The sequence below is a fragment of the Gopherus evgoodei genome, chromosome 4 (genome assembly GCF_007399415.2).
Source record: "Gopherus evgoodei ecotype Sinaloan lineage chromosome 4, rGopEvg1_v1.p, whole genome shotgun sequence".
In the NCBI taxonomy this organism is placed as follows: Eukaryota; Metazoa; Chordata; order Testudines; family Testudinidae; genus Gopherus; species Gopherus evgoodei.
Window position 1 is genome coordinate 99,382,763 of NC_044325.1, and position 15,944 is coordinate 99,398,706.

Here is a 15,944-nt window from a genome sequence, read left to right on the forward strand (position 1 = left end):
AGATTTCACCACGTTTGGAAGACTCTGGACTGCTCTAACTTGTGCCATCTAGTAATGAAAGCTAAAGGCTAGCCAGATGGAGTGGAAAGTTATTAAATGTATACATCATTAATTATTATAAGAAATTATTATTTGTCTTGTGGTAGCATGTAGAGGCTAGAGCCCCACTGTGTTATGCATTGTACAAACAAAAAAATAAAGAGATGGTTCTTGCCCTGAGCATATTACAGTCTAAGAAATGTTATTGCATGTTATGTGCAAACGGGAGTGTTTTCTTCACTTTTTGCCAATATCTTTTATTGAGACAATTCCACGGTCAAGCAGGTCTGGCATATGTTAAATAAATCTTAAAATATTCTTACTGGCCCAGTGAGAGTCATTTTTTAAAAATGGACTGATGAAAAACTTTGTTTTTCCCAATAACAAGATCTAGATTCTGGGATAGTGAATGACTCTTTGATCATATACACTATTTCGACTCTCTACTATGATTGCAATGTAGTTGGAAAATAAATATTTCCAAAACCAGGCTTGCCATATAAATGCAGCAGAGAAGTCTAGAGGATTATACTGCTTTTGAAGTCAGGAACAATAGAAAGGAAGTAGTAGTTAGACCTCACTCTGTGTAATTTAGTTTTTATTTATTATTTAAGCTAAACATTATACCATTTTCCCACTTCAAAAAGTTAGCCTAATAAAGAAATTAAATATTATAAACTGAATGGAATGTTGAGACAATACAAGTAATTATCTGGAAAAGTCCTGCATAAGATATGAAACTGCATCATCTACAACAAAATATAAAAATTGCGTGCCATGTTTGTGGAATTTCTCTCTCCACATTCAGTTTATAATAGCAATAATGACCTCAGAGCAGGACATTTCTTAGGGCTTAGTGACTGACAAGCATTACCAGCCTGAGGAACAGTTCAAAGTCAACTCTTCCTAGACAGTCATTAATCCTCTCGGAATACCCAGCCAGTTTATTGTTATTGCTTGTATTAGTAGATCTAAGGTAAAGCTCATGCGATTATCATCTCTACAAGCCTCCACCACCTTTTAGCACTGTCATTCTTACCACGGTTTCTGACCTGTCAACCTGAGAACAACATCACGCAATACTGCAGGTAGTATATGGCTGACCGCAGTCCAATACTGATGCAAAAGGAAGTTGGAATGCATATTAACATTGGGGCGCCTTAGTGCTTGTTCTAAAGGATTCATCTTGAAATTCAAATTTAGGTAATACACTGTAGGAAAAATAAGGATTAAAATATTTTGAATATTTATTATTCCAAGAGAGCCTGTAGTTAGGTCTTGAATTCAAGTTATCCCAACATCACAATGATTATTCAGATCCTAGAACAAAATAAAATACCCAGACAATGCATTCTCATTACTGGCAGGGAGTGAAAAAGTCTTGAATTCAAGGATCTTCTCTTATTTAGAGATGACTCGACCTTAATAAGCAAGCAAAATCTGGAAAATAATTCAGTATTAATATACATTTTCATGTAAACATGGGTTTGTTTAAACAGAGGAACAGGTAAGACAGCTCTAGTCACCATTACCTTGGGCTTCTTCCAGTAATCCTGAGGTAGATATCATACAGGAATGCCGGGGCCTTATGGCTTACAGCAATCCAGTAATGATATAAAAGATGATTAGAGGTTAGATTTACATTGGGCCGTCTGAAGGCCTGTTCGAGAGGATTCCTCTTGAAAGTGGAAATTACATGGTATTCTGAAGAAGAAAAGTTGTGTAATAGGTTTGATAATAACCATGTAAAATTTAATGGTTTTCAAAGTACATTACAGTACAGTACTTACTCTTAATGTTACTTTAAATACAAAAAACTTTTCTAACATTTCTGCCACCTCCCATCAACTAAAACAAAATTATGAAACTGTTCAACTTGAATTGCTATTGGACTGTCACTCTTTGTCCCAAGAGGTACTTCATACACCCACAATTCTATTGTTTGTTTTTAATATTGTACTTCACTGTAGCGTCTCTCTTTCTGTCCCTCTTTCTTACTTAAGAAAAAAACACTATTCAATCTTCTGGTTGTAAACAATTTAAATAAAATAGCTTTGTATACTATATATTTAGCAATAATCCTAATCTGTTATAGTACAAATTATTTTAACCTTCCTTTTAATGATATCATTGCCATTTCTAAACATTTGATCTGCATTTCAAAAGACATTTTAACAAATGATTCACTTCTTAAACATTTAAAGAAAAAAACTGTATTAGGGTTTTATTCTGCATTTCTTGCACATCCAACACTCACTGAGGTCAACAGAAACTTCAGCTGTGAAAGAAATGCAGGATTGGGCCCTTAAGTAGGTACATGCATATTTACTTCAGCTTTCTAAATATCTCCCATATTTTTCACATTGTAGTAAGAACACATTTTCTCCAAGAAACCAAAGTAAGTTGTGATTTAACTAAAAACCAGTAGTTCTCCAACCAAGTTGCTTGGAAGATTAAATGGTTGAAACCAAGTTGCTTGGAAGATTAAATGGTTGAAATGTTTTTATTTATTTATATATACGTGTGTGTGTGTGTGTGTGTGTGTGTGTGTGTGTGTGTGTGTGTGTGTGTGTGTGTGTGTGTGTGTTATTTATTTATATATACGTGTGTGTGTGTGTGTGTGTGTGTGTGTGTGTGTGTGTGTGTGTGTGTGTGTGTGTGTGTGTGAGAGAGAGAGAGAGAGAGAGAGAGAGAGAGAGAGAGAGAGAATGAACTGCACCAATTAAGAAAAAACCTCAGTGCAGAGAAAATCTTTAGAACTAATTTAAAACTAGCTACAGGGCAGTCTCTGAAATTAAATATTTATATATTTGGAATAAATATATTCCAAACCTATTAAAACTTCTGATCATAAAGATAAGAGAACATATGCATTAAAATGTTAGAAATCTTACATTTTCATATAAGAAAACAAACATTATATGTCTAATATTAAAATATTGCAGAAACAGATTAGACTAATTCAAAGTATGTTAAGAGCTGAAAATAGGTGGCCAAATTTAAGGATTATTTTTCTGTATTTGATACCTCATGTGACTATCTAAAGGTAAAAAAACAATAACTACATCAATCTGACTACTTAAAAGCAAAAGTTGCCATCATACCTCTCAAGTGTACTGCTCTGTGCAAAATCCATCTCACTTTTGGACTATTGTTCTATTATTTGTTACTTGTATTACTGTAGTGCTTACGAGTCATGGACCAGGACCTCACTGTGGTAGGCACTGTACAAACACAGAACAAGAAGTTCTAGGTGCGTTTAGCAAGACAGCCGCTAAACCCAGCGGTGAATACTTTGCCAACATCATGGGGTCTCTACTGCTCCCTGTGATCAGTGCTTTACTCACTCTACCCACGAACTGCAGGCAGATTAGGTTGTGGGAATTATTAGGAAAACTGTAGGACTTCCACATTTCAGATGAAGGTGGGACTGGGAAGAGCTACTACCAGGAAAATAAACAGTGAATGGAGGGGGAAGAAACATGGAACAGAGGATAAAATTAAAAAGTGATAGAACACATTGCAAAGTTGAGAGGTATGACAGCTGAATTTTGGATTATAAAAATGTTAACATTTTAAAATCTGTGTTCTCAAGTCCTTACAGAGAAGTTATTAAAGTTGATACAAGGTTTTTATAAAAATACACATTATCTAACGGCCACATTTTGGGCCTTTTATTATTCAATAAAAAAATTTCTATTGAAGTTTACAGAGAACATGTATAGAAAGAACACAGCATACCAACTTCACCCCAGTGGAAAGGATTGGTGCCACCTGTTGTGCAATTGTACACCATGATGTTTCTTGGTCTGAAAAAAGCAGCACATATAATTAATTAAAAATAAACTAAAATTTGGTACACAATAGCCCAAACCAGAATTATTTATCCAAATCACTCTTGTCCCCTGAATTCTGGAGTTTGGATAAAGGGGAGGACCAATCTAATTACTTTTATTTTATCTCCGTACTTCAAGAATTTTTCTTCCCAACAGCTGTTGTAATAATTCCTCTCTCTCTCATGAAACAAATATTTAAGTTTCAACTCTAATATTTATAATTTAAATTGACAGCTATAAGGATCAGGAAGGAATTTCCCCCTCATCTACAGTATTGCACTACTGACTAAACACATCATCAGATACTGGCCATTGGCTTAATGGGCTAATATGGTGAATCTTAAATTCCATAATAGTGTGGGAAAAGCAAACTATAGACGAGCAGTCAATAGATGGTTAGGTTTATAAAAACATCACACAACCACTTTTGGGGCTAATTAAAAATAACTGCATTGTCACCTGCTATACCTATTAACTCCAGAATACCAAGCTGCAGCCAGTGTTGTGTTGACAACTACATCTACTGGAACAAGATCTGCAACTGCACTGTTGGAGGCTCTTATTGTTCGAAGAATTCCTTTTCCTGCCTTAAATAACAAAAACAGAAGAGACATCAATAAAACATTTCAAGTAATGTGTTTCCTTTCAAAGACAGCTGTATTAAAATGTTTACTTACCGCAATAAAAAGACCACTGGGCCCATTAAAGTTATCAATCCATCCCTATTGTGTAAAGAAACCAAAAGCAATTTCAGTAGAAGTTTACTGAGTTCAACATAGAGTTTGTATTTGACAAACATTTACTGTTACAATTTAAAGGAGACAACATTTTACTTCCTCACTCCTACTTTTGTTTCAAATATAAAAGGTGCTTTCAGTTTGTGTACCTGTGACAGCATTTAATTAACAGCTACAACTCCTCCAGCAGAAGAGCCACACGCAATTTAACTAGCTCCTCAAAATGAGCTGCTGTGTATTCACTTCTTACCAAATAAATGGTGGGATTAAAATAATTTTATAACACAGGTTTACAGTTTGAAGGAAGTTTCCTAACAGCAGCTATGAAGTCAAGACATACTTTGACCTGAGCTACTTCCAGTGACCCAGAAACAATTTTGCTGTCCCTTATTAGATTTCTTGCCATTTTCTAGGGTAGGAGTCTCAATTTTTAATGTCTACATTCAGTATCAAAAGGAAGGACAGTTCTGATTTTGGTGATCTGTAAGAGCCTGAGAAAGATTTTCTCCCGAGTTAGGAAAACAGCCCCAAAACTAGTCACAAGAGGACTAGCCCAGATTGGGAGAAAAGTCAGATAGCATTCAGCTGCTAAAGCAAAAGACGGTTACTCACCTTTGTAATTGTTGTTCTTCGAGATGCGTTGCTCATATCCATTCCAGGTAGGTGTACGCGCCGCGCGTGCATGTCTGCCGGAAACTTTTTACCCTAGCAACTCCAGTGGGCCGGCAGGTCGCCCCCTAGAGTGGCGCCAGTATGGCACCAGATATATACCCCTGCCGGCCCGCCCGCTCCTCAGTTCCTTCTTGCCAGCTACTCCGACAGTGGGAAAGGAGGGCGGGTGTGGAATAGATATGAGCAACACATCTCGAAGAACAACAGTTACAAAGGTGAGTAACCGTCTTTTCTTCTTCGAGTGATTGCTCATATCCATTCCAGGTAGGCGATTCCCAAGCCTTACCTAGGCGGTGGGGTCGGAGTGAGAAGTTGCGGCCTGGAGCACTGCAGAACCAAAGGCCGCATCATCTCTGGACTGCTGGACCAGGGCGTAATGAGAAGCGAATGTATGGACCGATGACCAGGTCGCCGCCCTACAGATCTCTTGTATTGGCACGCGGGCGAGGAAAGCCAGCGATGATGCCTGTGCTCTGGTGGAGTGAGCAGTCACACGGCCTGTCGGAACTTGGGCCAGGTCATAGCAGGTCCTGATGCAGGAGGTAACCCATGAAGATAACCTTTGGGAGGAAATCGGCAGCCCCTTGACCCGGTCCGCTACTGCCACAAATAACTGAGGGGACTTGCAGAAGGGTTTGGTCCTGTCCGCATAAAATGCTAGTGCCCGTTGGACATCTAGTGAGTGGAGCTACTGCTCCCTGCGGGACGAATGGGGCTTGGGGAAGAAGACTGGGAGGAAAATCTCTTGGTTCACATGGAAAGCTGAGACCACCTTGGGAAGAAAGGCAGGGTGAGGCCTCAGCTGTACCTCGTCTCTATGGAAGACGGTATACGGTGGGTCCACCGTGAGGGCCCTCAGCTCTGACACTCGTCTAGCAGAGGTAATGGCCACAAGGAAGGCGGTCTTCCACGAGAGGTAGAGTAGGGAGCAAGTAGCTAATGGCTCGAATGGAGGGCCCATGAGCCGAGTCAGGACCAGGTTGAGGTCCCATGAAGGGGCCGGAGGGCGAATCTGTGGATAAAGCCGCTCCAGCCCCTTCAGGAATCTCGCCACCATAGGGTGAGAGAAGACAGAACATCCTTCCACTCCAGGATGAAACACGGAGATGGCGGCTAGGTGGACTTGGAGGGACGACAATGCCAGACCCTGGGTCTTAAGGGACCAGATGTAGTCCAAAAGAGTGGTGACGGGAGTCTCCATAGGGCGAAGAGCTTTCTCTGAACACCAGCAGGAGAAACGCTTCCACTTAGCTGTGTAAGTCGCTCTGGTGGAAGGCTTTCTGCTGCCCATGAGAACCTCGCGAACTGGGGTGGAACATCGCAACTCGGAGTCTGTCAACCACGCAGGAGCCATGCCGTAAGGTGTAGAGACGGAAGGTCCGGGTGACAGAGCCTGCCATGGTCCTGAGTGATCAGGTCCCGATGAAGGGGCAGGGTAACTGGGTTGACTACTGAGAGGTCCAGCAACATGGGGTACCAGTGCTGTCTGGCCCATGCTGGAGCTATGAGAATCACCCGGGCTCTGTCTCTGCGCACCTTGATGAGAACTCTGTGAATCAGCGGAATGGGCGGGAAAGCATAACACAGGTGGGCTGTCCATGGGATCAGGAATGCATCCGCTAGAGACCCTGGCTCCCGACCCTGGAAGGAGCAGAATGTCCGACACTTCCTGTTCACCCTGGACGCGAAGAGGTCCAGCCGGGGACGACCCCATCTCTGGAAGAGTGAGAGGGTGACGTCCGGACGGAGGAACCACTCGTGCGAACGGAAGGATCTGCTCAGCCGATCCGCTAGGGTGTTCCGCACTCCCGGGAGATAGGAGGCGGAAAGGTGAATCGAATGGGCTATGCAAAACTCCCAGAGACATATCGGCTCGAGACAGAGGGGAGAGGACCTGGTGCCGCCTTGCTTGTTGATGTAAAACATGGTCGTCGTGTTGTCGGTGAACACCGGGACACAACGACCTTGAAGGAGGTGGACAAACGCTTGACAAGCAAGGCGGACCGCTCTCAACTCTCGTACGTTGATATGGAGGTTGATCTCTTGTGGTGTCCACAAGCCTTGAGTTCTCTGGGTGCCGCAGTGAGCCCCCCAGCCCAGATCGGAGGCGTCCGTGGTCAGGGATGCCGAAGGTTGGGGCAGATGGAATGGGAGCCCCGCACAGACTACGGATTGGTTCAGCCACCAGCGAAGAGAGTCCAGCACCCTCTGAGGGACGGTGACGACCGTGTCCAACGACTGTCTGGCCGGCCGATACTGCGCAATGAGCCATGATTGAAGAGGTCTCATGCGGAGTCGGGCATATGCCGTTACAAACGTGCAGGCTGCCATGCGGCCTAGGAGGACCAGACATGTTCGTATTGAGGTCAGCGGGGCCTCTCGCAACCGTAGAATGATATCCGACAACGACTGGAACCTGGGCAAGGGCAACAAGGCCCTGGCCAGGGCAGAGTCTAGAACGGCCCCGATAAACTCTATCCGCTGCGTGGATACATTGATTACCAGGCCCAAGGCCGCAAAGAGGGTGCTGATCCTGGCGACATGGTCGCAGACCTGCAGTTCCGACGTGCCTCGGATCAGCCAGTCGTCCAAGTAGGGGAAGACGTGGATGCGGCAACGTCGAAGGTGTGCGACGACGACTGCCATGCATTTTGTAAACACTCTCGGGGCCGTAGAGAGGCCAAACGGAAGGACCGCAAATTGGTAATGTTGGCGGTCGGCCACAAAGCGGAGGAAACGCCTGTGTTGGGGGGCAATAGAGATATGAAAGTAGGCGTCCTGCATATCGAGGGCGGCGTACCAGTCTCCGGGATCCAGGGATGGGATGATGGTTCCAAGGGATACCATGCAGAACTTCAACATCACGATATACTTGTTGAGTTCCCGCAGGTCGAGGATGGGCCTGAGGCCGCCCTTGGATTTGGGGATTAGAAAGTAACGGGAATAAAACCCCTTGCCCTTCTCGTTCTCCGGGACCGCCTCTATGGCTCCCTTGGCAAGGAGCGCGTGCACTTCCTGACGGAGGAATTGCTCGTGAGAGGGGTCCCTGAAGAGGGACGGGGATGGTGGGTGGGAGGGTGGGGGCGAAGAAAACTGCAGGTGATAACCGGCCTGCACCGTACGCAAGACCCAACGGTCCGACGTTATTTGGGTCCACGCCGGGAGGAAAAAGCAAAGGCGGTTGGAAAACTGCGAGGAAAGATCTGGAGGGGAAACTGGTACTGCGCCCTCGGGCGCACCTTCAAAATGAAGGCTTAGGCCCTGGAGGGGCCTTGGTGGAGCCTTGGTTCTGCCCCGTTTGCTCACCAGACTGCCTGCGGCGGTTGTTCCTGCCTCAGCGCCTCGAAGGGTCCTGCCGCGGGCGGAACTGAGGGTATGGCCGCCGCTGCTGCTGCTGGTTTTGCTGCCTGAATGGCCTGCGTTGTGTCGCCGGCGTATGCATGCCCAGCGACCTTATTATGACCCTGTTATCTTTAAGATCTTTCAGTCTAGGGTCTGTTTTATCCGAAAACAGGCCCTGGCCTTCGAAGGGGAGGTCCTGGATTGTGTGCTGGAGCTTCGGCGGAAGGCCAGAGACCTGCAGCCAAGAGATCCGGCGCATCATGAGCCCCGAAGCTAGAGTCCGAGTGGCCGAGTCGGCAGCATCAAGGGAGGCCTGTAGCGATGTTCTTGCTACTTTCTTGCCCTCGTCCAGGATAGTGGAAAATTCCTGGCGTGCATCCTGGGGCAAGAGCTCTGCAAACTTCCCTGCCGCTACCCAGGAATTGAAGGAGTAGCGGCTGAGGAGGGCCTCTTGGTTTGATACCCGGAGGTGCAGCGCCCCCGCCGAATAGACCTTGCGGCCCAGGAGGTCCATCCGCCTCGCCTCCTTCGACTTGGGCGCTGGGGCCTCTTGCCCGTGGCGCTCCCTATCGTTCACTGACTGGACCACCAACGAGCAGGGGGTCGGGTGAACATATAAGTATTCATAGCCCTTTGAGGGGGCCATGTACTTTCGCTCCACCCCTCGAGCGGTCGGAGGGATGGAGACCGGTGACTGCCAGATGTTAGTGGCATTAGTCTGGATCATTTTTATGAAGAGTAGGGCCACTCTGGTGGGCGCATCAGCTGAAAGGATGCTCACCACCGGGTCCTCAATTTCCGACACCTCCTCCGCCTGCAAGTTCAGGTTCTGTGGCACTCGGCAGAGGAGGTCTTGGTGTGCCCTCAAATCCAGTGGGGGGGGGACTGGAGGACGAGGTACCCACCACTGCCTCATCCGGAGACGAGGACGAGGAGACCCCCGGCAACAAAGTGTCCACGGGGGGGTTCCGTGAGGGGCTGCACCTCCGTTTCTGGAGGGAGCTCTGGGTTCCGGTGAGTACCGTCTGTTTCCGGGGAGTGAGGGGGTTTAGACACCGTCGCCTCCGGTGGTCTGCGCTCCACCACAGGGCGGGGGGTAATGTGTTGCCGTCCCTGGGCCTGAGAGTATGCCCCTGGGGTCCAAAACCCCCACTGTGGAGACCCTCGTTCTTGTGGTGGAGGGTCTTGGAACAAGGCCGCGTGCCTGTCCTGTGCCATGGCATAGGCACTGTCAGTGTGGGAGGAGACTGATGGCTCCCTAGAAGGCCAGGGGGGCGCTGAGCTTGGTTGGTATGCAGCTCTATGCGCCGTGACTGACGCTCCCCTCGGTGCCGAGGCTCGGTGCCACGACCCACATCGGTACCAGGATCGGGACCAAGAACGGCGTGATGATCTGTGCCGAGAACCCGACCGGGATCGGGAGCGATGTCGGTGCCGGGAGCGGGACCGTGACCTTCTGAGAACACGGTGCCGGGACGGCAGCAGAGACCGGGACCTACCACCAGCGCGGTGCTGGGAGGTTGACCGGGTTCAGGACCTGCCACCGGTTCGGTGCCGGGAGGTCGACCGTGGGGCCGAACGCCGAGGTGAACGGCTCCTGGAGTCTCGGTGCCGGCGGTGAGATGAGCCCGACCGGGACCGTGCGGATGGTGATCGGTGCCATGAGTACGATCGGTACCGTCTGGGCGACCGGTGCCGGGACTCCGAGCGGCGCACCGAGCGTGAGTGTTCACGCCTCCGGGGTGATCGGTGCCAGGACTTGGGAGACAGCGCTTGAAGCATCGGCTTGCCACTGGAAGTTATGCGTCCCGGGGGTGCAGGCTGAGGCTGAGATGGCTCCGTCAGTGCAATTAAGTCCCGAGCCAAGGCGAAAGTCTCCGGCGTCGACGGGACCCTTAGCTCGACCCCTGATCTTATGGGGGAGCTAGGTGGGGCTGGACTCGACGGACCTTCCGGGCCCGGAGTTGACAGCAGTCCTGCAGGCGGTGCCGCGGCTAAGGTAGGTGCCGGGCGGTCCACTCGGGCCTGCCTTGATGGTGTCGCAGATGCCGAGGGACGTAGATCTGCTCCCAGTGCTGGAGATGGTCGGTGCCGGGGAGTCTTGCCGGTGCCGGCGCGGTCCGGTGCCGAAGTAGAACTGGCTGCCTGCGCCGCCGGTGCCGGAGACAGAGCCGCTTCCATAAGGAGAGCACGGAGTCTTTGGTCTCTCTCCTTTTTAGTGCGAGGCTTAAAAGTCTTGCAAATGCGGCACTTGTCGCTAATGTGCGATTCCCCTAGGCGCTTAAGGCACGCGTCGTGGGGATCGCTCGTGGGCATCGGCTTCTTGCACGCCGAGCACTGCTTGAAACCCGGCGCGCCAGGCATGGGACCGGTGCCGGGTGCCGGGGAGGGCAACGGCCCAACCGCAGGCAACATTCGATAACTATTTACAAGATTCTAACTAACTATTTCTATACTAAAAGACTATCTACTACTTAACTAAGAATTATTTACAAGTCAAGCGACAAACAGGAGAGCTAGGGACGTGGAGGTCAGCAAGCCGCACTCCACAGTTCCAGCAACCGACACGGCGGTAAGAAGGAACTGAGGAGCGGGCGGGCCGGCAGGAGTATATATCTGGTGCCATACTGGCGCCACTCTAGGGAGCGACCTGCCGGCCCACTGGAGTTGCTAGGGTAAAAAGTTTCCGGCAGACGTGCACGCGCGGCACATACACCTACCTGGAATGGATATGAGCAATCACTCGAAGAACATCATCTAAAACACTCCCTTTCCTATGGCTGTCATGTAGGGTGGTTACAAACAGGGGGCGCTCCAGGGCATTTCTGTGCTCTGTTAATCCCTAGTTTCTCTTGCAAGTTGAAGGGGAGAAGGGTCCGTAAAGGCATCTCCAGGATCAGGAAGCACAAATGTGGCAAAGAAAAATAAAAGATCAAGGCTTTACTTTTGCATGTGTTTTAGTCACTTAGAAGTCATGGGAACTAACTAATGAGAGAAACTTCCGTTCTTTATAGATACGCAGAAACTCACTGAAGTCAAAACTACTTTCCAAAAGGCTACACTATTTAGTCTCCTTATCAGAAAAAGTTTTGGATGAACAGTTAAGTGTGTAAAATGTGTGTGTATATAGTGAAAAATATCGCTTTAGGAAAGCATCATATTCACTCCAGTAGTTCCAACTAAATATACCCTTCCTGCGTTTTAACAAATATTTCTTAATTCACTTGATAGGCCCATACAATCCAGAGGTCAGAGTAATTTATCCTTTAAATCTATGGGTTTCTTACACAAAAACCTACACACAGAAAGCTGTCAACCAAATGAGGCAGATTTGTAACTCAGTTTGCTATCCACAAGTGACTAAGTTTCAACTTGGATTTCTATAAACTTCTGAACTAGATCCCTAGCAATACAGGCTATCAAGGATGCATGCATAGGTTACAGGTCAAGAAACATGGATTGTAGAACATTCAGAGGGAGGCTCAAAAAAAGACTTACAGGGAAAGGCTCCTTCCAGCTGGCACCAACAATTGATGGCCGTATAATGGCTATGTTTAATTTTGCACCTTCCTGCTGCACAACATATTCTGCTAAGGCTTTTGTATAAGTGTAAGTATTAGGTCTGTCTCCTATCAGTTTTGGAGTAATGTCATTCACTAGACCATCATCCATCCACCTAAAGAATCAAAAAAGACAACAATTTAATTTACTGTACAATTCACTTAAAAGGAGTACATAAGTCTGAAAGAAAGCAGAGAAATTAAAAAAAAACTTATCAAGAAAAAATGCTTATGACTGCCTCATTTATTTCAAAGCAACAATCATGAGAAATTGAAGCTGTAAAGTTCCACAGAAGCAAGGTAGACAAAGAATGGCATAAACACAGTAAAGCAAGGAATTTTGCTGTAGTGTTTTATTGGTAAGTTTTACAAGTTGCTTTAGGAAAAGCTTTGGAAGTAATTTAATACTGCCACTTCAAAGCTCTGTAACAGCCCTAGTGTCCAATATCAGATCATCAATGAATTAAAAAACCCAATAGCCTCATTTTCAGAGATGCGAGCACCATTTTGCACAAAAACTAACAAGCATAGCACCTCTGAAAAATCAGTTCTCAGATAAATCAGCACTTTTGACGCTGGTATGCAAGCACATATATGTAGGTTGTACAATAGTGATGTTCTGCAGATAATTTACACCAAGCTCAGTTTTGCAATCTGTACAACTCCCTCAGATTTCACTTATGAGAAACAGTTTCATTTATTTAGAAGCCAAAGCCTGATCTCATTAGAAGCAAAAAATAACAGTTGAACACTAACAGCATTTAGCCCTTAATGCTCACTCTGTTTAATCAACAGCTCTCTCAGACTGGAGGTGAGTAAAGTGTGGAAGAACTGTACTGAAAGAAGAATTTGATGTCAATTTCAGGAGACTAAGGGCTGGTCTACATTAGAACTCTTGCACCAATAAGGCTAAATTGATTTAAAACCCACTATACTTAAAAACAGATTTAAAAAAACAAATCACTTATCCCAAAGCAACATGGGTACAAGTATAATTTAAGCTTGTAAGTATATCTAAAAATAAGGGCTTGCATTGGCGTAGCTTATTTAATTATTCAGGTTAAAGTTTTCTTACATAGACCAACCCCATTATGTTTAGAAACATTGCAATGTGCTCTAGAAATTAAAGTTTATTTTATGAATTGAGTTAAAAATCTGAAGGGTTATTTTTGAAGGAAGAAGAATTTACAGGAATTATTAAATGGCAATATAAAAAGAAGAAAATGGATATAAACTGATCTCTGATCAATACAAGATTTCTCAAAAGCAACAGATCACTGCACAAGAAAACCCACAACTGAATGCACTGTGCACCACCACATTTCCAGAAGTTCAATTGCAACACAAAAATTGATAAGACAAAATAAAATAATATCCAGTAAAATACCAGAACTGCTTGCAAACTTGGTTTAAAATAAAAGCAAAACATACTTTTTAATACATATCAATTCACAATTCATTCTCCCCCATTTTTCTGTAGTGAATTAATTCATACCATATTTTTTAAAAAAAGTGAGGGGACAGAGTGCATATTTGATACACAATTAGTGGACTTGGTCCATTAGTTATGGCTAATGACGAGACTGTCATCTTCAAGATTTTATATTGCCACTTTTCTGCCTACCCCCTTCTGATTTAATGTTTACATTTTCTACTACATGCCAGCTATATATGTTAAGTTAATTTTCTTGGCTCTTCCAAGATGTTAAACAGTTTTTCCAAATAACACAGTGAGCAAGGTGAAAAACCCTCCTATAGGCATAGGCTCAAACTGAGAGAAGTCATGTTAGTTGGTGTGTAATGAAGGTTTGTCTGAGCATAGAAGCATTACCAGTTTAAATTAAATCAATTTTAAAAAAATTTAAAAAGTCACGCCTTTAGTTAAACCGGTGCAACCGTGTGCGTGTAGACCACACCTGAAAGCTTCCTTACACCTACTTAGATTACCTTACAAGGGAGCCTAAAATGGTGTAAGTTACATACTAAACATCTAGAAGGTGAAAACTGAAATAGACTTACTTCTTACACTTTGTCCAGACTTGCTGAATATATTGGTATTTATTAAAAACGAGTTTTAAACACCTTTAAAAATCAGCTAGTATTGGTAAAATCAGGGGAGACCATAACCAGCTATCATGTTTTTAAAAGGTATTAAAAGCTGTTTATACTAGGTTTTTCATAAATTTTGAGCCAGAGAAGGGACCACTGTATAAAAAAAGGCCACAGAACAATTTAAACAGCACTTAAAACACTGAACGCTATTTTTAGACTAGGAAAAAAGATGTTTAAGGCCTTTTCTGTACACGCTCCTCTTGCTTTACTATTCTCTTCTGGCTCCTTAGTATTAGTTACAATTTATGTTCCCTTACATTTAGTGAATCAAGTCCAGATATGATGTGCAAGGGTGTATGTAATTCACACTTTGGTAGGTAGGCCTGGATCTACAGAGGGTTAAAAAATGAAGGACTCCAAAGGGAACCTAATTTGGTGCATTTTAAATGTTTTTCAAGGTGCGGGGCAGAAAGTTACAGTAAACTACAACTTAGTTTAGCCCATAAAGATCTCTTCCCATGCTTTTATATGCAGCGCTCTTCAGTGATCTCTGCAAAGACAAGAGCTGGAAAGGTAGCAATCCCGCCACACTTGGGCCCAAATTCTGCCTTGTCATGTACACATGCAAACCCCTAATATATTTAATGAGAGCTGTACGTGCACTGGGGGAATCTCATCCTTATTTTCCAACCCTTTACTTCATCTGAATGCTTCCTCTGTTTTTTAAACTTAATCTAGTCTTGAAGATTCTTGCCCTGTAACAGCATACTGCACAAATGGGATACCACCCTTCCTTCAGGGGAGGGATCTGGAGAGAAAACCACAAGTAACATTTCTAAGGGAAATTATGGTAGCACAGGCTTAGTAACAAGCAGCTCACAGCCCATCCCCTGCTTACAGATCTTTTGGATGCATGTTCCTCTGCACCATGTCACAGAACAATGGCTGCCAATGTTTTTTGGTCCATTTTCAGTCCATCTTATTTGTTTAGCACCTATTTAGGGCTTTTTTTTGTTTTTTTGTTTTTTAAATAGAGCCAACTTTTATACCTTTTCCTGCATTTTGTGGCCCCACTTCTGTTTCCCACTCACTAGTAGGCCACACAGTTTGAACCAGGACTGTCTCAGTGAGGTTGTTATGTTCTTGTAGAGTCACTGAGTGCTGCAGGTTCCTGGTTGCTGCCTTCACTTTCAGCCCAATTTACATGAACTACTCCTGTACCCACATTAGTGCCTGCTGTACATTCAAGCAGCCTTCAAAAAGCTACTCACTCCTTGACCCACATCCACTAGAGCACATTTGCAGTATGCACGCATAGGAGAGCATGTTGCACTGCCAGTCAAACAACCCCATATCCTTTTCCCTTTTTCAACACCCCCAGTGCTTTTCCCCACATCTCCAAGTTTGTCCTTCAGCTGAATTCTGCAGGCAACTGTCCAGGTTTTCAGAGTGTTTATATGCAGTAGCAGACCAGCAGAAATTACCCTGTGTCCTCCTCTACCACAATACTCAAGTAACAGTAAAGGAATTGGTTTCTACCTCTGCATTTCTGAAAAACACGATTTTCAACCAATATATAACTCCCATAACTAGTTATAGATTTATAAGTGTGCTGTTAACTAAGTATCTTGTTCTGGGTGCCAAAAAAAGAAAGGGATCTATTATTCTCCAACGTACCCATCTATAGTTCCAGTTGATGCATGTGC

General features: G+C 45.0%; 1 protein-coding gene across 1 annotated transcript in view; it reads right to left on the bottom strand.

Annotated features, from left to right (window-relative positions):
- Positions 1–15,944, bottom strand: part of LOC115650400 (fatty acyl-CoA reductase 1-like) — a 105,913-nt gene that overhangs the window by 24,229 nt on the left and 65,740 nt on the right. The window contains 5 exon segments of the mRNA XM_030560324.1: positions 1,572–1,743; positions 3,781–3,848; positions 4,344–4,462; positions 4,553–4,597; positions 12,125–12,302. Of these exon segments, the coding sequence (XP_030416184.1) occupies positions 1,572–1,743; positions 3,781–3,848; positions 4,344–4,462; positions 4,553–4,597; positions 12,125–12,302 (582 nt within the window).